At 41.8% G+C, this 23,530-nt stretch overlaps 1 protein-coding gene across 2 annotated transcripts; it reads left to right on the top strand.

The window, feature by feature from the left end:
• Positions 1 to 480: 480 nt before the first annotated feature.
• Positions 481 to 17,177, top strand: LOC306766248 (bromodomain-containing protein 1-like). Of its 2 annotated transcripts, XM_079253898.1 has the most exons (12): positions 481 to 667; positions 3,040 to 4,418; positions 5,254 to 5,410; positions 5,487 to 5,615; positions 5,998 to 6,126; positions 6,275 to 6,587; positions 7,428 to 8,174; positions 8,539 to 8,665; positions 9,838 to 9,968; positions 13,603 to 13,697; positions 13,993 to 14,147; positions 15,555 to 17,177. In XM_079253898.1, exons 2-12 carry the CDS (start codon positions 3,058 to 3,060, stop codon positions 15,778 to 15,780), a joined length of 3,570 nt encoding a protein of 1,189 aa, XP_079110024.1. In that variant the 5' UTR covers positions 481 to 667; positions 3,040 to 3,057; the 3' UTR covers positions 15,781 to 17,177. The 2 variants fall into 2 exon arrangements, with proteins under 2 accessions (XP_079110024.1, XP_079110023.1); XM_079253897.1 differs by lacking the exon at positions 13,603 to 13,697 and having other exon boundaries at positions 15,555 to 15,684.
• Positions 17,178 to 23,530: the final 6,353 nt, after the last annotated feature.

Raw genomic sequence — 23,530 nt, 5'->3', positions numbered from 1 at the left:
ATTTGTCCAATATGCCGTAGTTTTTAAGGCCGTAGGATTTTTAAGATCTTTAATTATGGTGCTGTGTTGAAAAAGTTCTTGTAAAAACATTGCAAAGCTCGGCTTGCCGTCAGCCCATTTCCTTGTATGAATGATATGAATATGAAACCTCCCCATGAGTATAACAAGTTGTACAAAAAATGTCAAGTCCTTTTCCACTTTTTTTTTTTTTTTTTAAAATCTAAAAATAAAGAAAATGTCCTCTTTTAAATGTACGCAGTGTTCGGTTTTGTTTTGAATAAAAGGTTGTACACCCCCCCCAACCGGGAACTCGAGTTAACTTCCTGGATATTTCGGGTGTACGTGATGACGTCGCAGCGTGGCGACTCACGCAACCGCATTGTTGTGGGGGAAGAGAAGCCCAGGCAGCCGCCGAGCTGTGCCGCTTCTCACTGCTATTCCACACTTCACACACTCGTTGTTTATCACCATATACACGTATAACACCTGAAACTGTGTCCGTCACCCTGGATATCCGCCGGTCATCTTCAGGTTTCACTCGGTTCAGCGCGAACCACGGCCACGAACAGGGTGAGCGGACTGAATGTGGATTTAACTGCGGCTTTATTCTGCAGGCCGCACCGCCATTGCTGCTGTTTTTCCAAGCTGAATTCGTGAAAATAGCGAGGTAGGTTTCGCCAGAATGTCTCCACACCACCTTTATATTTGTTTTCTAATATCCAGGTACTTTTAAACATGAAATTTTTCCTGTGCTGCTCTGAAGAAAAACCAACTCTTTGAATTGTGATAGTGTCTTGTTGTGTTGGTCGCCATGTTTCCTCCGCCTGCAGCTAGCATGGCAGCATTAGCTACATTTCTGGACGGAGTGTCCTAATGCGTCCGGCGAGGCCACCGCCTGCTACGGGGCATCGCTCAGTCGTCTTTCCTTGGGACTTTAGAGCAGGTTTGACCTATCTTTCAGATGAACGTTTTACTTATATTGGGCTGAAGTTATTGGTGGCTAGCTGACGGTCCAACCCACAGAGCAAGGGGTAAGCTGTTGCAGCGCTGCCGTCATTCAGCAACAAAAAGCTCCGCGGCTTCAGCTTGGCTGCTGGAGTCTGTCGCTGGGTCACCGCAGCCGGGATGGAGGCGCTCTGATCTCTGTACATGTCTTTCATTCATCTGGTGATGTTTCCGCCCCTCACACAGCTAACTCGGAGCTTGTTGGTCTCATGAATTAAAGGTGCAGGCTGCACTTCACGTGTCCTTCCAGAAACCTTACAAGGGTCAGGGCCGGATTAAAAGTGCACAGGCACCTGGGCCCAGAGTGTTTCAGGGGCCCCCCTTCCCCACCGCAACATTGGGACAATTGTGAATGATACACTGCAAAAGACATTTCCAACATCTCTCAGCCAGTGGTACCAATAGCAATTCACCAGACACTGTGGTGCAACTATCTGGCTTTTATGTACATTTTGTTTCATGTACAAACTGCTGGTGTTTGCCATACGTGGGCCCCATAATGGCCATTGGATAACCCAGCCTTGACAGCTAACAGCTGTAGTTGAAGCAAAAATGACCTTGTTTTTAGTAGGGCTGCTCGATTATGACAAAAATTATAATCTTGATTATTTTGACTGAAATTGAGATCTCGGTTATTTAACACAATTATCCAGTATTTATAAACAATGCTGCTCGTCGTAGTGTTCTGGACTCCGTGTCGCACATTATAACCGTCTAATGCACGGTTCCAGGTTGTTTAATCCGCTTTTACTGCTTATATAGGAACTATTTTACGTTGGCCTCAATGTACATTTTATGCCAAACAACCGCTGTCAGGCTACAGCGTGTTTTTTTCATTCTGCTATTAAAAGACAGCTGATTTGAACCTGCTGATTAACGTGTTGCTATAGCAATGCGCCAGAGGAATATTACAGTGTTTAACTCGCCAAAATATGTATACGAAAATAATGCAGCCAGTTCTCACTGACAATGGTATTAACTATTTTGTTGTGAACTTCCACAACCTACTGCATTTATTCTACATTGACCTGCAGCCGGAGCCGACTGAGACTGGCCGCCTGGGAGTGCTTTAGGACGGGGAGAGACTCCCGCTGCTCGTCCGTTACAGTAACTGCAGAACAATATGTGCCTTCAAGTCAGTCGCCAAAACACCAGAAAAGTCTCTAATAACTCCAGTAAAAGTTGCTAGATTTGTCGCTAGTCGCTTTTAACAAAAAAGTCGCCAGATTTAGCGAGAAACTCACCAAGTTGGGAACAGTGGCTGAATGAAACCAAAGCGGCTGTGGGAGAAGTTTACAGCACAGCGCTGCAATGCCAGAGACGCTCGATTAACAACTGAAGACAACAGGAGAGGAAACTGCTAAGAATACTGCTAAAAATACTAGTTTAATTTATTTGAGACTTTGTGTGCAGTGAATCAATCAAGATTTGGAACAAAAAGTTGCAGCCCTGAGAGTCATCACTGTTAGATTACTGCCACCTCTCACTTATAGTAAAAATGCATAAAAAGGGAATACATGCATGCAATTGTTGCACTTTTAAATCAAAAGCTTTGCTGAAATCTGTTACTCTGATTTGTTGAGAAGTGTTTTGTTTAGCAGTTTTATATAGGTAACGATGGATAGATTTCTGTAAAGAGGCTGGGAGATCACATTGGTAAAATCACGTCTCATTTCACATGATATGATGCATTTCCTAATTCATAAGTCTATTGTGAAACACAATGTGTTGCAATGAATGAGTATTTTGTAATGTAGACAGCTTAATAAAGTTTTTATGTCCTTGATTACCATGACAAGTGCAAAATACTGTCATAGATGCAAATGTTTTGGATATTCTTTAATTTCTTTTTGACCGGAGGGGTTTTACAAATGCTGTCATTCTTGTGCAAATATATTGGAAAACAAACATTGCTTTATGTTGGAGAGATCTAACTCATATTTTCATTTGCCTTGATTTAGTTGTTGCTTCATATTCCAAGTTAATGCTACAAAAAAATCCAAATCACCTCACTTTCAAACATTTGCTTTTCAGGATACACACATCTTCACCATGAAGAAAAAAGGCCGAAACCACCGCCCATCTGTACTAAAGAGGGAGTCTTCCCCCATCAAGCCATCGCCCAACAGGGAGACACTTACGTATGCACAAGCTCAGCGAATGGTGGAGCTGGAGGTGGACGGCCGAGTACACCGACTCAGCATCTATGACAAGCTGGACATCATCGCTGATGATGACCCCACGGCCCAGGAGATTATGGAGTGCAACAGCAACAAGGAGAACAACGAGAAGCCCCAGCAGGTCCTGGTTCGCTCTGTACGCCTCAAAAATAACCAGCAGAAGAAGATTGCAGCTCTCACTGCTTCACACGGCAGCAGCACCGGCGGCTTGTTGGAGCCAAAGTTTAGAACAGTTGAGTACAATTTACCAGTGGTGCCGAAGCGGTCTGTGACATATTACAAATACACGGAGAGGACGGCAGAGGAGCTGGATGAGGAGGTGGAGTACGATATGGATGAGGAAGACTATGCCTGGCTGGAGCTTATTAATGAGAAACGGAAGAGTGAGGGCATCAGCCAGGTGTCACACAACCTGTTTGAGTTCCTCATGGACCGCTTTGAGAAGGAGTCTTTCTTAGCCTCACAGGGTCAAAACGACCTCCAGTCATTGGTGGACGAGGACGCCGTCTGCTGCATCTGCATGGACGGAGATGGTGCAGACAGTAATGTCATTCTTTTCTGCGATTCCTGCAACATCCCCGTGCACCAGGAGTGCTATGGCGTGCCATACATCCCGGAAGGTCAGTGGTTGTGTCGCCACTGTCTGCAATGTCCGTCACGACCAGCTGAATGCCTCTTCTGCCCCAACCGAGGAGGAGCTCTAAAGAAGACTGATGATGATCGCTGGGGCCATGTAGCATGTGCATTGTGGGTGCCTGAAGTAGGATTCTCTGACACGGTTTTCATCGAGCCCATCGACGGTGTCTGCAACATCCCCCCTGCTCGCTGGAAGCTCACCTGCTACCTCTGTAAAGCTAAGGGTGCAGGAGCTTGCATCCAGTGTGACAAGATGAACTGTTATACGGCCTTCCATGTCAGCTGCGCCCAGAAGGCCGGTCTCTACATGAAGATGGAGCCCGTCAAAGAGGTTACTGCATCTGGAACCACCACCTTCTCTGTGAAAAAGACTGCTTACTGCTGCAGCCACACGCCCGAAGGCTGCGATCGCCGACCTCTCAACATCTACAAGGAGCCTCACCCCAAAAATGGAGCCTGCCACAAGAGGGTGGATAAGAGAGGGGAGAAGGCTCGCTCCAAAAGTTGGCAGAAGAAAAAGATTAAGAGATCAGAACCTGAACCGGAACCAGAACCTGAGACACCAACCAACTCTGGGCCCAGCATCACCGCTTCAAGGTAAGCTGGCAACAAAGGTTCGCGTCATCTCAAGCTGTATTCTTTGCTATTAGAGATGGGAAAATTGAATCGAAAAATCGAAAATCGTGATTTTGTGCTTCACAATTTTAAAATAGTTTTTTTTGTTTAAAAAAAAAAAATCTATTTTTTTCAATTAAATAAAAATAATACATTATAAAACTTTTGTCATTTTTATTGTTTTATTGATCTTTTTACTTGTCGTCTTGGGCATTATAGCAGCAGAACGATTGTCTGGCTACTCTGTTGTTTTTTCCTCATTGAAATCAAGTAATATGACAAGTAAAAAAAAAAATTTTTAGACATTTTTTTTGTTTTTAATTTACAAAAATCGGCAATATTGAAGAATTGTGAGAATCTCAATTTAAATCAAATCAGCACCCAAAAAAATTGGAATCGAATCAAATTGGGACAAAAGCATATCGTCACAGCCCTATTTGCTATATATAATATTAGCTTGTATTATTATTTTCAAGGGTGATTATTTATACTATTTTTTTTTCTTGGCGGCAGGAGATTTTATAACCAGTCAAAATCACTGTTTTCCCCAGAATCTTTTTCTCCGACGTTCAAGAAAAGTGAAAGATGATTGTTTGTCCAATCAGCACTCGTGTTTTTCATAACATTGCTGTGTGTTATTTAGGTTCAATAATCTTGCCACAACCAATTCCTGTTCAAATAAGTGTTTCAATCTTCTACGTGTGTCTGTGGTTGACAGGTCGCGCCCCTCCGAGGGATATAACACTGTGTTATATATAAAAAAAAAAAAAGATCTTTACAGATCTGTTTTTTTATCTTTCTGTATCCTGTGGTTCAGTTTCGAAACGATCCTGAACCAGGTTGCAGTGCAGAGGAAGCGTCAATTCGTTGAGCGAGTGCTGAGCTACTGGGTGCTGAAGAGACAGTCGAGGAACAATGTGCCCCTGATCCGCAGACTGCAGGCTAACCCTCAGCCACCTAAAGCCAAGCAGATGGTCAGTTCTCCTGCGCACATTAGTGTTGCATGTGTTTATATATACTTGTCACTGATCAAAAGCTTGTTTCCTGCAGGACCGCATGGAGACGAACCAGGCACTGAAGGAGCAGCTGAAAGAATGGCACCGCCTTCGCCATGACCTGGAGCGAGCTCGCCTGCTGCTGGAGCTTATCAGAAAGAGGGAGAAAATGAAGAGGGAGGAGGTAACGGCTTCATGTTTGATTCTTTTTTATTTGTGATGCCTCTCTTCCAGTTTCTTTCAACCAGATGCACTTTGTCGTTTGTCACTGAATGTTTTCATGAAGACCTGAAATGATGACGCAAATCACATTAAAACTTATCATTTGGTATCTGTTCCCCACATCCACTTCACTGCTGTACTGTAACAACAGGAAGTACTTAGCTGTGAAATATCTACAAGAAGTCCAGAGTGAATTCTGTAAACATTCTTATGCATTCACTCTCAAAAATAATTTATTTGTAGCTTAAGGGTTAGACAGTCCGGTTTAAAACCGGCAACCTTTTGTCTGATGATTGTGTGTAGCTACTTGGCTTTCATTGGCCTTGTCCTTCATCTACCCTCAGATGAAGCTCCAGCAGTCTGTCCTGGAGGTCCAGCTGACGCCCTTCAACATCCTGTTGAGGGCTGTGCTCAGTCAAATGCAGGAGAAGGACCAGTACAGCATCTTCGCTCAGCCTGTCAGCGTTAAGGAGGTTTGTACCTGTTTGTTGGTCTTTTGTTAGACAGTGTAACTCACTCCAATGTAACGCACAAGCCTAATTCCAGTTTAGGTAAACCTTATTTGTACTCATTAGTTAATCCCATTAATTATAAATCGAACCTCAACTCTGGTCTCTGCAGGTCCCTGACTATCTGGACCACATCAAGAACCCCATGGACTTCTCTACCATGAGGAAAAGAATCGATGCTCACAGTTACAGAAGTCTGGATGACTTTGAGGCCGACTTCAACCTCATAATCGCTAACTGCATGTCATACAATGCCAAGGACACGTTTTTCTACAAGGCAGCTCAGCGAATGCTGGACCATGGCGGAGTTATCCTTCGTAGGGCCCGCAGGGAGGCTGAGCGGATTGGCTTCGACTTCCCCAGCGGGCTGCACTTGCCTGAAGCCCCAAAACTAGAGGCAGCACCTCCTTTCTCCTGGGAGGATGGTAAGTGTGTTCATTTTACAGTTAGGAAATTTTACCTTATATATTTCTTGTTGTTTATGGATATTATTTTTAAAGCATATAAAAGAATAACTCAAATATTTTAATACATACTTATGGTATATTTGTTTATGAAATACCAAACAAATGAATTATTCAAAAGACTTGATGCTGTTACCTGTTTCAGTCAACTTGTTATTTGGACTACAATGCCACCAGAATCAGTGAATGTATCCATATGAGACAGCTGTGTGATGACCCAAGAAAAAGTAACAACAACATGGGGAGGCAGGAGTTTGCTTCATGTAAGGGACAGGCTTTAGCAGTGGGAAGAGATGATACCAAAACAAAGGAATCATATTTCTTTCAGTGTGAAGTTTCTAGTAAAAGGCCACATATCAAGATTTTATTCATCAAGGTAGAAGATTTCTTAAGTTTAACAGCAGTCTAACTAATTTGTGGTTATTGTTTCCCTGGTCAAGGGAACATTCATCTGAGGAAAAAAGATGTGCTCAGTAGTGCCCGAAGTAAGTCTTTAAACCTCACAAGGGAAGAATAAAACAAAATGCTTACCTGCAAAAATAGACGCTGCTTGCAGTGTCTTAGAAAACAAGCTAAATGTCAATATTGTGCATGTAAAATCCACATTATTCACATCTGAAATTCCAAATGAAAGTTGAGTTTACATTTATTACATTTACAAGTTTATCATTAAATCCATTGTTTGCATAATTTCAGTTTTAAGCCAGTCATTGATAAGATTTGTTGCATCATTAAGGGAATACAAGACCAATATGATATTGCTAAGATGATGCAACAATATTTGTGTTTTGGCTTTCACAGTGGACCGCCTGCTGACTCCTACATACCGTCAGCGGACCCCCCTGGAGGATCAGTTAAAAGAGCTTCTGGAGAAATTGGACTTGAGCACTGCCATGAAGCACAGCCCGTCCCGCAGCAAGAGGCTTAAGCTGCTGAAGAAGACCATCATGGAAGTCCGTAATGAGATAAGCCTGAAGAAATCCCTTCCACCAACACCCCCTCCATCATCCCTGGATCTTTCCCCATCCCCCAACGAATTGAAGGAGAAGCCACCAGCAGACCCCTGCATACCACAAGAGGTCAAGTCCTTACATTCACCTACATCAGAGCTGTTAACCTCATCATCCCAGCCTGAAATCTCCCCCAGCAAGAATGAGCCTTCATCTCTAAAGCCCATTAAATCTTTATCAGGCCAGATGCCCATGGAGCTTGATGACACCAACACATCTACCTCAGTGTCCCTAGAAACCCCCAATGGGCACATTCCAGACCAACCACTTCCCAATGGAGACATTCACATAGAGGCTTCTGGTACCTGCAACCGACGGACCAATGTTTTATTCCGCAAGTCCAAGAGCGCCAGCCCACAGAAACCACCCAAGACCCACGAGGTATCTGCCGCGTCACCGCCGCCCTTGGGAGCAAAAACTTTCCTGTCAGTGGTGATCCCACGACTGGAGACCCTCCTCCTTCCAAAAAAAAGAACGCGCAGCAGCAGTGCTGATGGGGAGGAGGACGAGGAGACGCCGATCAAACGTCTCGGTACAGGTACTCAACTCAGAAGAGAAAATACAAACCAAATTTAAATACACCATTCACAAAATGTTAGGGATGTTTAACCTTCTTGAATTTTCTTTTTTTAAATGTAAAAAGTTCATGCTACACTAATATTATATTGCTTACTGAAAACATTAAAAAGTTGTTCATGTGTGTTAAGAAATTTGGAGAAATCCAAATGAAATTCATCTGTGAAAGCTACAGTGCATTTTAGATTCATTAATTGACATAAGATAAAAGTGGAACATCTCTAACCTTGCGTGGGTCGTGTTTTAGGTATTTTTACGTTTCAAGCGTTCGTGTTTGACAGGTGTGGCAGATGCAAGTAATTTCTTCTTAACTATTTCTCCTTCAGGTATAGCAAATGGTTTTGTGGTAGAGGAGGATACGGTCTCGCCGTCTCCACGGTTACTGGAACCACGTCGTCGCTGCGCCTCAGAGTCCAGCATATCCTCCAGCAGCAGCATCCTCTGCGGCACAAGGTGACCAGGAAACCAACTAGTTTTTTTGTTGCCCACTCTATTGATACTAAATGAAAGTTAATATTAAAATTGGTACTGGGCAATGATTAGAATTTGTATTTGCAAATAATCACATGAGATTTTATTTAATTGCATGTAACATGCAAAATCTCTTTGAATTTAAAAAAAAAAAAAAAAAAAGTACTCCAATGTAAAGAAAACACAGTATCATTTGGTTTCCAAACACTAAACAAACAGCTTTTAACAGCAGTTTTCGCTTTACAAAATAAGTTAAAATAATTCTGTTCAATCTCATCTTGAATATTATTGTAATAAAAACAGATATTTATGACAAAGAAGCATACAAATTTTAGGATTTACTGATTTAAAAGCTTAAAAGTCAGCAGGATGAACCTGAAGCTGTGTAAAGCTGCTTCCTTTTAAACAATATCTGATCAATATCAGCCATCAGTGATCAGACAGGAAGCAGGATTAGCATCTCAGATCTTCTAGACTGGGAGATGAGATAAAAGCTCAGTAACACCTTTAATGGTTCAGATTTCTTGCTTATAAATTCTCTAACATTGCTTGACTGTTTAGCTGATCATCCTGCACCCAGCAACCTCTGGTACAGCGTTTCACGTCCAGTTTCACAGGTGCAGCTACAAAAAGTTCTGAATCTCAACTTAAAGCTCATTGAAACTATTTCTATGACCACCAAACACAGTTTGGACAAAAACAATGAAATGAAGGATCACTGCGTTCACCTGACAGCATGTTATGGAGACATGTTTACATCAGATACATCAGATGCAAGCTTCTGCTTGTAGTTTTTCTGTGTTCAGTCAGTGAGCCATAATTTTTTTGGGAGGAAAAATGTGCAACGTGATGAAACAATTGAAGACATCGTGTTGTGTTAACACAATAGTAATGTGTGATGAACCCCACCACTGATTAAAACAAAACAGATTTTTTTGTAGATTAACTGAAGAGTTAAAAAGTGCTGGAAAGTTGTACTCTACTTGCTGAAGTACAAAAAGTACATAGTAGTTTTAATTTCATTCAGAAAAACTACAGTTGATTGTTGCTTAAAGCAAGTCCATCTATGTATTTGATCAGCAAAAAAGACATAAACACACACCAAGCCTTTCTGGAACTTTTCCTGACCAAGCCTTACTCATCTTCTCTTTCAGCACTGTCATCATGTCTAAAAGTGGTAAAGCACGGCCAGTGGCAGCTCGACGAAGCACTGTGGACGACAAAAGTACTCTGATGCCCTGCATTGAGAACGGAGAATTCACCAAAGCTGCCAAGATCTCCTCAGGTAGGCAAAGTGGCATCAGTGCCCTAACATTAGAGACCTAAATGTACATCGATCGGCATGGCAAGCTTTAATCGATCAACTTTAACCTTATGAAGCATCTTATTAACTTGGATATCATTGTACGAATACTAATACCGTTTGACCAGCATGCATGGCTTATTAGAATAATTTATTGCAGTCACGTTACATCCTTACTTTACTGTTTCACCTCTGTGAGGCACTGAGGAAAATAATTGAACAATGTGTTTTGAATGTTCAGCCTTCTCATGGAAAAGTCTTTCTGTACAAAAGCCATGAACTGGGGATTTACAAAACCAGCTGTTGACCAGAGGCTTTGATTCCTGACACACTGAGACTGAGTATCGGTGGCATCATTGACCAGAGAGTCTGCAGACTGAAACTCCAGTCGTAGGTTTTAGCCTACAAATGAAGGTTTGGGGACCAAACAGCTGCCTGCTGTTTCTGTGAAACTTTTACTTGTCTTCTGAAGAAATCTGACAAGCGTGACTTAATATGTTGGTTGGGAGGGAATAACTCTTCCTGTTCCTTTTCCTATTCTGCAGAAGTAGAGCAAGCAGTAACCACCAGACATTGTGTAACTTTTTTTTTTTTTTTTTGGATGAGAGTTTTGAAATGTTTTAGACATCATCCTTCATGGAAAGTGAAATATTGAGGGATCTTTACATTTCATTACAGCAACTAGAAAAGCACTTGCAGAGTGCAAACCTCCGCCAAGAGCCACAGTTCTAAAAAAATTTCTGGATCCAAACAGAGATCCGGATCACCAACAAAATTAAATCAGTTCTTCCTTTTCACATTTCCAACAACTCATGGAAATTTCATGAAAATCCGTCCATAACCTTTTGAGTTATCATGAAGACAAACAGATAAACGGCAGGAAAAACAAAACCTCTTCGCCGAAGGTAATTAATGAAGAAATAAAGTAATCGTGACATCTGTCGTTACAACATGGGAAACTGGGAAATGGTATAATTTAAATGCAAAAAAACACAGCAGCATGCTCTTTGCCTGTTAACTTAGATTTGAGTCCTGCAGTGTTCTGGAGATGTTCTGGAGCGATTAATAGTGAAAGCACAAATCTATTCAACAACTGAACATGCTTCATCAGGAGAGTTTTTGCCTATCCAGAGTAAAGTGTCATCAGTGGGTGAAACAATGTATGAATGTGTCATTTCCTACTACTGTGTGTGTGTGCTGGTGAGAATTTGTCCTTCCCACACAGTGAGGAGCATCATGTGCTTCTTCATCACGTTGTAATGAAGACACGTAATTCTGCAGCCTTATTTCTACAGCGTGCTCAACCTTCTGCGTACTCCCGACAGCCGTTCTTTAACAACCTCCCACACATAACCAGCAGCAGGTCCTGCTGTGTTACACTTGTCTGAATGACGGCGCTTGACATTTCTACCAAATTATCTGCAGTTCCTCATGAGAATCTCTGGTGTTCATGTATGAAAAAGGCCACACAGATCTGGTCTTTTCTTTGAACGTGCTCATCAGTTTGCTCTGTCTCATCACATTGACTGATAGCCGAAGTTAGCTGTCTTGCTCATCTCGATTCCGAGTAATTCTGAAAGGGTATTACACAGCAAAGACAAGAGAAACCAACATTTAGCAGGGCTTCACATATATTAGATGGCTTTGTGTATACAGGCCCATAAATAAAGAGGGAAATAAAAATGGGAAATGCATGACTGAAGGGAAGGAGGTAGCGTTATGACTGTTATTGTCACTGTGGGTTTATTGTGAATAGGGGTTCATTAGGCTACGATGACACATTAATGTCATACCAGACAAAGGCATCTGGTGGCATCAACAGCTGTTGACAGCTAAATGGTGAAAACATGAAACAGAGTTTATATTTCTGGATTTCTAATCATCTAAGCCAAAATTAAACCCAGTTTAATGTCTTTGTGATGAGAGCCCTGTGTACAGACGGCAGTGTAATTTGTACAGTTCAGAAGATCTTTGCTGACTGTTGGATCAGTGGATGAAGTTTATTCCTTGGTTGCTCAGACTGACGATTGGTAGAAGTGTCGATCATCATTGGCCAATGACTTTATGAGATATTTACCTGAGTAAATTTTGAATTAAACATCAGTAGAACTACTCATGGTTATTTGTGTTTTTTTTTTTTAGCTTCTGACTAAATCTTCGATGAAATAGGATGCTATGTTCTTAGTTTCTCTGAAGGAATGTGGTTTTCTTCTATGAGCAGTTCGCCATTAACGTTTACATTTTCTACTGTGTTTCATGTGGGTTTAGTCCAACACAGTAATGCATAGAGACAGAAACCTGGATGCTGAGTTTTATTTTTGGACAGCAAGGGAAGTGTGTGTGTGTGTGTGTGTGTGTGTGTGTGTGTGTGTGTGTGTGTGTGTGTGTGTGTGTGTGTGTGTGTGTGTGTGTGTGTGTGTGTGTGTGAGACATTGTTTTTATGTTGTAAAGCACTTTGCAATGCAACTGTGTGAAAAGTGCTGTATAAAAAAAAGTTTGATTTGATAAGTTGATTCTGTCACTTGTGGACTAATCTGACATGTCTCAATTTTATTTTTGAGACCAAGATTATGCGTACAGCCCTTGTAGTTGTGCAGATGAACTTGATTTATAAGGATATGCCTTTCAGATGGTAGACGGAAAAAAGTGGAGCTTGTGAAAAAGGCTAAAATGTTGGAAAGGGCTTCATCTTATTTCCATGTCCCCCCTCCCCAATTACTTGCGTACACATAAATTTAAATATTTTGTTCACCGCTGCTTAAGACTTAAGACGACTGCTTAAAAGATATTGCTACTTGTGGCGGTCTAAGAACATATCAAACTGCTGAATGGAAAAGTATTGCACTACCTCTACAAGCTGATGGCCAGGAACCCTGCAGAGATATTACAAACAACAAACAAAATGTGCATCAGCTCATACATGGATGGCATCACAAGGACGACATGCTGCTTCATCATCAACAGATTGAGCTCGGTATAGTAGCTGTTTAAACCGCTTTAAAAAGCCTAAAATTGTGTGTAATACAATCCTGTTGGAGAAAAGCAGAAATCTTTTCTCTTTTTAAATTGGCACACAGCCAGGTTATTTATGTCAACCAGAACTATATGAGAATATATTATAAAAAGGATCAATATTCACAGGGTCATCACATCTATTCTTCACACAGACAAGTTTGTGCATTAAAAGGGCATATGCATCTTTTATGTATCTGGCCCTGGCGGGTGTGTGTTCATATTATAGTTCAGATGTTCATGATTCCTGTTTTTTTTTCTTCTTTTAGTTTAGATCTATGAGTTATTAGAAATGCCAAAGCTACGCTTCCCTGGGTCCTCAAGACAAAAAGAATGAATTAATTTGGTGTTGATTCACTATTCATGATGTAATAATTCATTCAGAAAAACCCAGAGAATACGTGTCAGCACGTTGTAACGTTTAAATGAATGTGTGTGTGTGTGTGTGTTCTTGTCCTTGTTTCTTCCTGCATGCTTGGCTGTGTGGTTGGACCAGGTCTCGGTCAGCGTCCCCTGTGTCCTGTGTGTATGGCAGTGTTTTGAGAATGGTTGTGCTCTCTGTTTCAGTGAATCCTTCATAACTTGCCTGTCGTTGCTCCTGTAGAGGTGTGGAAACCCACTGCTGCTTCTCCATTTGTTCTGGAGCCTCTTAAACTAGTTTGGGCTAAATGTAATGGATATCCCTCCTTCCCCGCCCTGGTGAGTGAGTGTTAGTCTGTATCTCATCACCCATCTGCCCCTCCTCCATTATCCATGCCTTAGCTTGTGATCGTGCTCATAGCTATGCAGGAACATCCCGGCCTGAGGTGGACTGGGTAGTGTGCCTAGTGGGTGTGTGAAGTGGGTCGCTTTGCTCAGCGTGCTCTGTGCTGATCTCGGCCTTGCATGCATCTGTCTGAAAATTAAGCAACCGCACCAGGATACACTCCCGACTCCTCACTGCCAATGGGCCACCTCACTCAGCAGCTGTGCTCTTCTTCTTCGGTCTTCACAGATCATGGACCCCAGAGCTCGGAGGACGGCGTCCCAGCACAAAGGGGTGGAGCTTCCCAAGCCGCCGTTGGACGTTCTCAGAGCCGGAGAGCAGATGCAGTTCAGGTCCGCAGAGAAACTCTTCCTCGTCCACTTCTTCGACAGCAGGCGCAGCTGGTGAGGGACTCCTTGACTTGCTTGCAGAGTTGCTGTCTGGAAACAAGTTACTGAAAAACAGAAAGTTTAGTTATTATTTATGTATTATTTATGCGTGCCGTACAGTCACCTGACAGTTGTTCAAATTGCTCAAACACTGTTTTCATTCAGAAACAGTACTAATGAATTTGAACTTTGACCTTGAACAAGAAATTCGCTGCCTCTTTAAAGAAAAAAAAGTCACACTAATATTTGATTGGTCTGTCCTTTGCCTTGTTACGGCAGTGCTCTCTGTGGCATCGTTCCAGTAAGCCTCTGTTAATCACGTTTATTTCCATCTGAGGTTGCATTCATTTTTTGTCAAGGTCTTGTATTGATGAAGGGAGAGTTGAACCTTCAGCACATCCCTAAGATTCTCAGTGGAGTCCCGTCTCCTTTCCTCCAGTTCTCCTCACTGATTAGTGGTTTTCTGATGGCTACACAGCTATTTATTCTGTTAAGTTCCCCTCACATCGTTCACCTGGAAATGTTTTTATTTTCTCCACCCCCACCACACCCCCCGTCTTTCCTGCTTTTAAAGCCCCAGTGTGTAAGAAATACTCCCATCTAGTGGGTTGCTAATTGAATGCCAACAACAGATTTGTGCTCTCTGGCACAACGCTGTTTTAAGCAAATTATTACCGCTATGGAAATTGCAGAGAGTCACAAATTTGAAGATGTCAAAGTTTTGCATAATTTAGGGGGTCACGTAAGGTACAGAACAATACATAATTCTGTTTCATTGTTCACCCTGATAAGTTACAAGCATGCCCTCCATGTATTTGATGCCAACCTACTGGTAATAGACTCTAATAGTCCCTTGGAAAATTAGCTAAAATATATTATGAAACCTGAGGAAAACCTCTGGGAAAATACAACATAAAGAAGCACACTGTTGCCTACTGGTATGATTTCTGTGAGGAGTAACATCAACTGAAAGCTAAACTAATAAATTAGCCGTCTCTGCCACTTTATATAGCAAATAACATTAAATTGTCTGACTTAAATGGAAAAATAAAGTAGTTGTTGGACTATCTGCCCTATTTCTAACAAAACTCCAAAATAAACTTACAGACAGAATGAATTAACTTAAATGTCCATCAGAAAGCTGCAACGTCCAGTTTCAAAGTCTGTCTCCCTCATGAGAAGAAGTTGTCAATGCTACATTGATGTAGACTCTGTTTTATCCTGGTTTTTATTTCTTTTTCTTTTCTTGGTTACTTTTCCTCCCTCTTGCCAGGCAAACAGTATGATTTGTCCTCCATTTCAATGGAAAACGGCACGCTGAGTGATCCACGGTCTGACCATTAGCAGCTCCAGGCTCTATGCCTTCAGTAACTTTCCATTAAATGTCTGGTTTATTTAAAAAAAATGTCCTCCTTTCTTCAGGCAATGGCTTCCTAGTTCCAAGATGGCTCCTTTTGGAATCAACAAGGTGCTTGACAGAATGAAGCTGACGGAGGCTCGTGCTTCTTCCCTTCGAAAAACTGTGCGCATCGCCTTCGACCGGGCCATGAACCACCTGAAGCTGTCACAAACTGAGGCCTCCCACCAATCCCACCTTCTCACCTCCACCAGCTCAAGCATTTCCCCATCAACTATCTCTCTTGTTTAACCATAGTTTTGTTTTTTTAAGTTTCGTTTTTAAAACACAGACACTGCAAAGACAGTCTTGTCTCTGCCTCATGCGCACAACTCACATACACACTCATCGTGTTTACCATTTCCTATGAACTGGAACCAAATCGTATCATCACCTCGGCACACACCTGTTCCATCCGTCTGAATTACTGTAGGTTGTGATGGTCACCCTGTTTGTCAAAGAGCTATGCAATGAAAATGACTCAGTTAACGAGTGCTAGAAATGAAATGGAAGAAAAAAACTATGGCTGTGAGGACTGAAAAATTTGCAGGTTTAAACCTGCTGAATGTGTCAGAGTTTAACCTCTGACCACTTTCAATGTGCTGCAAGACTGCTGCAACTATCTAACTGCCATGAAATAGTCCATCTGCGTGTGTGTGTGTGCGTGGATGTGTGCGCGCGTGTTTGTGTGAGAAAGAAAAAGCAGCAGCTCTGTAAATATCCCATATATGGCCTAACACTAATTTATTCACTCCCTCAGTCTGTTTTGGTACATAACATTCTGATATTTATACAGTCAGAGGTGATAATTCACATCATCATAGCCAGCTCCCACGGCGTCTGTGTTTCTGCTGGTGCTATCTCCACAGAGAGAAAAAAAACAAACATGCATACTGTGTTCAACGATTTTATTTCAGCTTTTTTTGTACGGTTTTTGTAAGTTATTGAGTTCTCAAGCTTCAAGTTCTCTAGTCTGTGGCATTAATATTTTTTTGTGTCCCTTTTTTCCCTCTTTTTTTTTTTTTCCCCTGAATGTTTTTATTGGACTACTTTGTTTTGTTTGTAGATATTTATATAAAATCTATATAGAAACTCTCAAAGTTTAAAATGCCTAAAGTGCGTCATTCACACCAAAACCAAAAGAAAAGAGAAGAAAATGACTCGGAAAAACAACTGCTGCCAACAAGTTTCCCTCAAAAAAAAATTTTTTTTCCCTCTTTTTTTTTTTCTTTTTTTTTTTTTCTCTTTTCCAGTTGTGTTTCTGGTGTTTGGCCTTTTGTGTGCTGTGATGAATTAGTCTTCTGTAAAACGTCACATAACCGTCTTCTCCACCTGAATTGAAGATGTTTAGGAGAAGAGAATGTGCCTGTACTTATTTATTGTAAAGCAGAAAATGTATATGCATCACTTTATAGAGAAGGTGTGGTGAAAAAAATTACTACAGGCGCTAGGAGCCGTGCGTAGAGGCCCCTTTTCCTCTGTTGTGAATCATTTGAGTTTTTATTTTTTCTGGATTGATAGCATTAAATCTGAGAGGTGAGGTGATAGTCCTTGATGTTTTCCTTCGGCAGGGTAGGTGTTTACTCTGTGGATGTTTTGTAAATAGATTTGGTACTTTAGCTATTTCTCTGGGATTAAACCACACTTATAGCCAACGGGAGCAAAAAACCAGCCGATGGCAGGCCGGTGGGATTTTTATACTAAAAACACTGAAAATTAAAATATCATATTGAATCACTGACTGTGTCCTGACTTTTTTTATTTGCTTCATTAAGTGGGAGAGAAAAAGAAAGAGAGAGAGAGAGAAAAGGGGGACAAGGACACACCAGATAGAAATCAGTCTTATATGTTCAATTTAATGTCAGGAATGAATAGTGATCAGTGACTGTAACTCCCAGAAAGATCAGAGGCAGACCAGGGTGCCGACAGGACCTGAGAGGCGAGCTGGCACCCTAGAGGACCTATGCTAGCCAGCCAACCGCAGGGGGGACAGAGGGAGACCCCAGCCAGAGTGCCTTGCTTCCATAAAATGAAAGCCCCAGGAGACATACAGGGGCCCAAGAGTAACCCACCCACCAAGGCAAAGGCTCCTTTAATGCCCAGGACAACCAGATCCTCCTAGATGGCCCTTCCAATGTCAGTCAGCACACACCCCAGGGACCAGAGCAATACTGTCTCAAGAAGTTGTCATATCTTAGGGTTTGTTTTGCTCTGATGATGTCAGAATGTGACCAGTATGATGAAGAAGACTTTAGGATACAAGCTGTTACTGAACCAGAACATTTAGTGTTTGATTCATTATTTTGACACTTAATATATATAAGCCATTGTCAACATTATGTGTCAGGAACCACTCCAACAAGAGATAGGACTCTTTAGATACTTGACTGATACTGTATCTGTCAGTGTGTGTGTTATAAACCAAGCAGTGATTTTAAACAAGAGGCCCTTTTCCCAAAACAAAACAAAAAAATTATTTTGTTATTTCTTTTTCTTTGTCTTGTTAAGCCGGCAGAATGATTATCTGATTGCTGTGTTCTTCAGACCAAATGTACTTTGCATTATATCTATAATGCTCCCCTTGATATTCTGGATTCATATTTTATTTTCCTATTTATTTTGCATAATTGTTTGTATTACAAAGTTTATGCTGCTGGACCAGACAGGAGAGGATAGAAGAGGGACAGAATAAGAATCGAAAGGAAGAAAAACAGAAAAACACCTCCTACAGACTAAAAGAGAGAGAGAGAGAAGGAAATAACGAGAGAAAAAACAACCTATATACATAGCACAAACATAAGCACGCATACACACCCACCTATGCAAACACATACACTTATACACATTGGAGTCATGTTCCCCCTGCAGGAGGATCAGAAATGAACAAGCTAAAACAGACACAGAAAGAAAACTAGCTGCTGTTAGTAAATAAACCTGCAGGACGACTCAGTGACTGTGTCACATGCAGAACATACAGAGTGGAACGTGTTCAGAGAAGAGTGGTCATGCCATTGTTACCTCTCCCACACAAAGGCGAGAGGAAGGCCAGAACTCCGATACCCGGGCAGCCAGCAGCCACCCCCAAGCACAGACCCCAGCCGCCACAGACCCCAGCCCCATGCACCCATCCAGGAGGTGGCAGAGGGAGGCCCCAGTCAGAGCCCCCCACCGTCAGGGGAAACAGGCCCGAACATCGGCAAAGCCCGGCCCCCCGTCGGGCACCGACCACCCAGGGCGGACAGAGCGCGGGCCCCAGGGCCCCAAGAGCCTGAAGGCAGCCCCTGACCCCCGCAGACAGAGGGTCCAGCCCACGCCTATGGAGAGCCAGGACAACCAGACCGCCACCGACTGGCAGCCAGGCCGCGCCCCAGCTGCACTCCCAGCTGCACTCCCAGTGCACCAAGACCCTCCCTCCCCTCTAATCACACACACACACACACACACACACACACACTCCCTACACACACCCTATCCACCCCGTCACTTACACACACTCCGCCGCCCCTCTGCCCCCCCTCACATACTCCCCATACACACAATTCATGTTATTTTTACCTGAGAGTCAGCTGATAAGAAACTGTCTTCCCTTCTTAGTGACTTGATATGAAACAAACAGCAACTTTTTCCTATCTTTGGTAAGATAGCGCTGCTAAAAATTGATGGATGAATCTCAGTGGCAGGGCAGGGACCAACCTAACAGCAATATTCTGATGACATTTAATGTAAGTCTTAACTAGATTATGTCCAGGTGTTGGACACTTGGCCTCACTTTGACTTTACGTTTTCAAATAAACTTGCTTAGACACCAATCATCACTGTTACAAGATATAATATATGTACACACACACACACACACACATATATATATATATATATATATATATATATATATATATATATATATATATATATATATATATATATATATATATATATGTATGACAAAATCTCAAACAGTCATAGATATAAAAAAAAAGAGAAAAATAGAAAAACAATCAGAAATCCCATTATTACATTTATTATTGCACAAGGCCCATGTAGACTTTCAGCCTACATGCCATCATTTAACCACAAGGTGGCGCTGCTATTCTGTCACTGAAGCAGCCAATGATCCAAGAAGCATCCAAATACACATAAAAAGCAAAATAGTAATATTTTACAAAACTGGCAGATTGTGGTTCAAAGCATCCCTGCCTTAAAATCAGGGCTGGACTGGGGCCAATAGTCATACACTCACCACCCTAACTCATATACTGTATACATGTACTCACATGTATGTACACAAAGTTGGGTAATCATTAAAACTTGTTCTGTAGACACACAACTATCGCCACCAGTCCAGTTGATTTCACTCAAAACACTCAAAACAAAAAGTCAGGACATGACTCTTATGGTCATGCTCATTTCAGCAGCCCACCTGGGGAGGTATGTTCCTACAAAGGAGGAGCCACCGTTTATTTCATGCAGTAAAATAAGCCACGTCTTTACCATGTAAACAAATACACAAACACACACACTGCATATGGAATTGTGACAAAATATCTCTGATATCAAACACTCAAAAATATGCAGTCACATTGTTTACAGTCAGTTGTTCATGTTAGATATTACAGTGGCTTCTGCAACAAAGCACTGCAACATCTGCACTAGAATGAGGTTTTGATAACAAGTAATACCAGGGTCAATGACACAGAAAGGTTTAAAAAAAAGGGCCACGGAAAAGCTAAACTATTGATCATCGTGTTGTGTTTGGCTTGTAACACACCAGCCGTCTCTCCTGTATCACCAATTCATCAAGCGATGAACTCAAAGTTGTTGAGTTGTTGCTGCTGCTAATTTGAAATATCCTAAATATTCTGACCCTTTTCTGCCTCCTCCTCACCTGTCTTCCATTTAACATAAGGCACCTCTCTGTTGCCCTATTCTTTCCATTATTCGAATACATTTGCCTGGACGCCTCCCTGGTGAGGTGTTCCGGGTATGTCCCTCCGGGAGGAGACCCCGGGGGAGACCTTGGACACACTGGAGGGATTATATCTCTCGGTTGGCCTGGGAACGCCTTGGGATCCCTCCCGCTGATTTGGCAAATGACGCTGGGGAGAGGGAAGTCTGGGCTTCCCTGCTTAGGCTGCTGCCCCGGCGATCAGACCCCAGATAAGCGGTAGAAAATGGATGGATGGATGGCTGGATGGAGGTCATGTTTTACCTTCATGACTACTGTGGGGGTAGAGATTTTTTTTAATTTTTTTAAATTTTTTTTATAACTCATCTGTTAATAACCAATTTCGTCTCAAAATTTGGCATAATAAGGGACATGTCCTTTTGGTGGACAGGCACCTGATATCCCACTGCAAGAACGCAGAGTCTAGCACAACTGCCTACTGATTATTAGCCTACTGACAACACGTCAAGGCCCAGAGGGCCCAGCCAGAGGGCAGACACGTTAAGGTCCAATCCGTTCTACTTCTGGGACTAATGGCTAGTGACAGCACTGGCAAGTTTTGTGCAAGACAGATGTTTTCCAGATGTCAGATCCTGGCCTAACTTGGGTCTGGAAAGTGTCATATGGGCCTTATATGGTCCTGGTGTGAGTTGTTGGCTTGAATATGGAGGATAGCAAGTGTTGTCTAACCAGATGTGGTCCAAATTTGAGGAGCTCGTTTGAACACAAACTAGAGCAATTTCCTTTTGCGCCTCATGTGGTGGTCATGCGGTTGAGTCAAAGCTGTAAGTCAAGGCCAAATATGGGCCAAATTACTTTGCATATTTGGGCCAAACATATTGACCATCTTATCCAATCTGGACCTGTTCTTATTTGTAAAATTTGTTTTATATATACATATATTTAAGATAACCAAAAACAAATGCATAGTTGGTGACTGTGTGACGTTTCTGTTTGCATTGCGCTAACGCTGGGCTCGTCGGTCATTTCTGCCTTTGAAGATCATTTTAATGACTTTCATTCTGAGAAAAATCTCTGGCTGTTGTTTGCGTTTCATAATCCCTGTTGGTTCAGTTTTTACTCGAGTGACTGTGTGAATATTTTGCTAATCATTATCTTCTAATTAGCAGCAGACATTTTAAAGTCCTGAGCTTGTCGTCCAGCTCAGCCTCACATAGACTCAGTGGATCTCTCGAGGTTAAAATGTCTTTGAAGTTGAATTTAATTATCCATGCAGATGGGTAATTAACAGTGTCCACCTCATAAATAAACACACTTGATGTGCGCACACACCATTAGTGCACCTAAAATTGCTGGGGGAAAAAAAAGTGTGGAAATGGAAGAGTCATCTTGGCAAAGACCAATAAAGATTTGTACATTCTGGTTTATTTTTCCATATACAATAAATTATGTTGTGCCCCCGTGCAGTGGACTGGTTACCTGTCCAGGTGTATCCCGCTTCTTGCCCAGTGATTGCTGGGATAGATTTCAGCCTTTACGTGACTATTATTTGGCTACGGAAATGTATGAATGAATGAAATATTGAGCCTTTAAAGAGAACATTGTATGGATGACTCCTGATCCTTTCTTCTAATTTAAATGGGCAAACCCAGAGTATGAAAAAAGCTATTTGTTCTGAGATCCAGTTTGACAAAACTGAAACTTGATGAATTAATAATTTATTAATTTCTAGATTCGGCTCCCTTTCATTTGCTTATATCAAGTGCAGTAAAACAAACTTATTGACAATTTTAGTTCATGGGTGGTATGAGCATACATCCCTGAGCAATATTTCCTGTTTTTGGTCCTCGGGCAGTACACGGCTGAGTTTTCCTGTTCTTTTTCCCCTACAAAAGTTCATTTCTCCTTAATAGACAGTATTTTTACTTATCCATGACAATCCAAGACACTGTCTTTAAGACATAGTAGGATCCTAATTTCTTTCTGGCATGACTTTTTTTTTTTTAAATGAATAAAGCTTGCAAAATGATACAAAAGAGCTCCAAATTTTTTATGTTATGTTGGGGAGGAAAAAACTCCCACTTAACAGGAAAAAAACCTCCATCAGAATCAGAAGCAGGAAATCTGGACTACCTGGACTCGTTGGAAATGCAGTGGACAGAAAAAAGGGTCAATAAGTACCAAACTTGTAAACTAGGAATACCTGCTGAGAAAGGAAGAGATGAATGACAATGAATGACAACAACGTCATGACTGACTCCATTTCTACAGCTGTGCGATCTGAAATACCTCCCTCCTGCAACAGTTCCACATCTACATAATGACCTTCTTCGCCCTCCCTTAAGGTTGTAGTATTTTATTTTCCTATTACTAGTCAGTTTTGTTGTTAAAAGAAGCCTCACAGAAACAATCTTAAGTAAATAAACTGAACCTCTGCTGCACCTTCTCGCAACATCTCCTCATCCACCTCTGACTCCAACCCTTCTGTTGTTAAAATGGCACTACCTCATGACAGGTCTCTTCCTGCTAAAACGTTTATTATGAATGCTTTTATTTTGTCTCACAACTTGGACTTTGTCTTTAACTGAATCTTGGTTGAATCCTCATGTTCACTGTTATCTGGTTGAACTCTGTGTCCTCCACAACAGGATTATTTTAGTGAACCCAGGAACAGCGGTGGTGGGGGACTTGTTGTGTTATCAGTTACCATGTCATCAGTCTTCTTCCTGTGAAGCTCTTCTTTCTAAACTAAACTGCATCTGGTTTAAAAATCTATCTGTATTGCAGAATAAACTAGAACTTTGTGTCACAACTGTAACAACTGTGTCATTACTACTTCCTACCACACGCAACATGCGGTCTTATAAAATCAGCTTAGATGTGCCACTTTTCTTTTACTTTGACCACCTACCCCCTGTTTCTGCACAGGCCTGGCACTGACATTATCAAGACATTCTGAGGCTCATCAGACACAACAGCTTCAAAAGGTCGCACACACTAGATCAACTGGACTGAAACCAAGTGTTTCCTCACCACCTCATGTGCAGCAAACAGCAAAAGTCCAAACCAGCAATCATAGAGCGGAAAACCTGAGGAATC

Source organism: Telmatherina bonti (assembly GCF_933228915.1).
Source record: "Telmatherina bonti genome assembly, chromosome: 2".
NCBI lineage: Eukaryota > Metazoa > Chordata > Actinopteri > Atheriniformes > Telmatherinidae > Telmatherina > Telmatherina bonti.
Note: the sequence above shows the minus strand (reverse complement) of the source record. Positions and strands in the feature narration are given on the sequence as shown.

Coding starts and splice junctions, on each gene's coding strand:
- LOC306766248 (XM_079253898.1), top strand. CDS start 3,058: ATGAAGAAAAAAGGCCGAAACCACCGCCCATCTGTACTAAAGAGGGAG. Junction 4,419..5,253: donor CCCAGCATCACCGCTTCAAG/GTAAGCTGGCAA, acceptor CCTGTGGTTCAG/TTTCGAAACGATCCTGAACC. Junction 9,969..13,602: donor AGCTGCCAAGATCTCCTCAG/GTAGGCAAAGTG, acceptor TTGCTCCTGTAG/AGGTGTGGAAACCCACTGCT.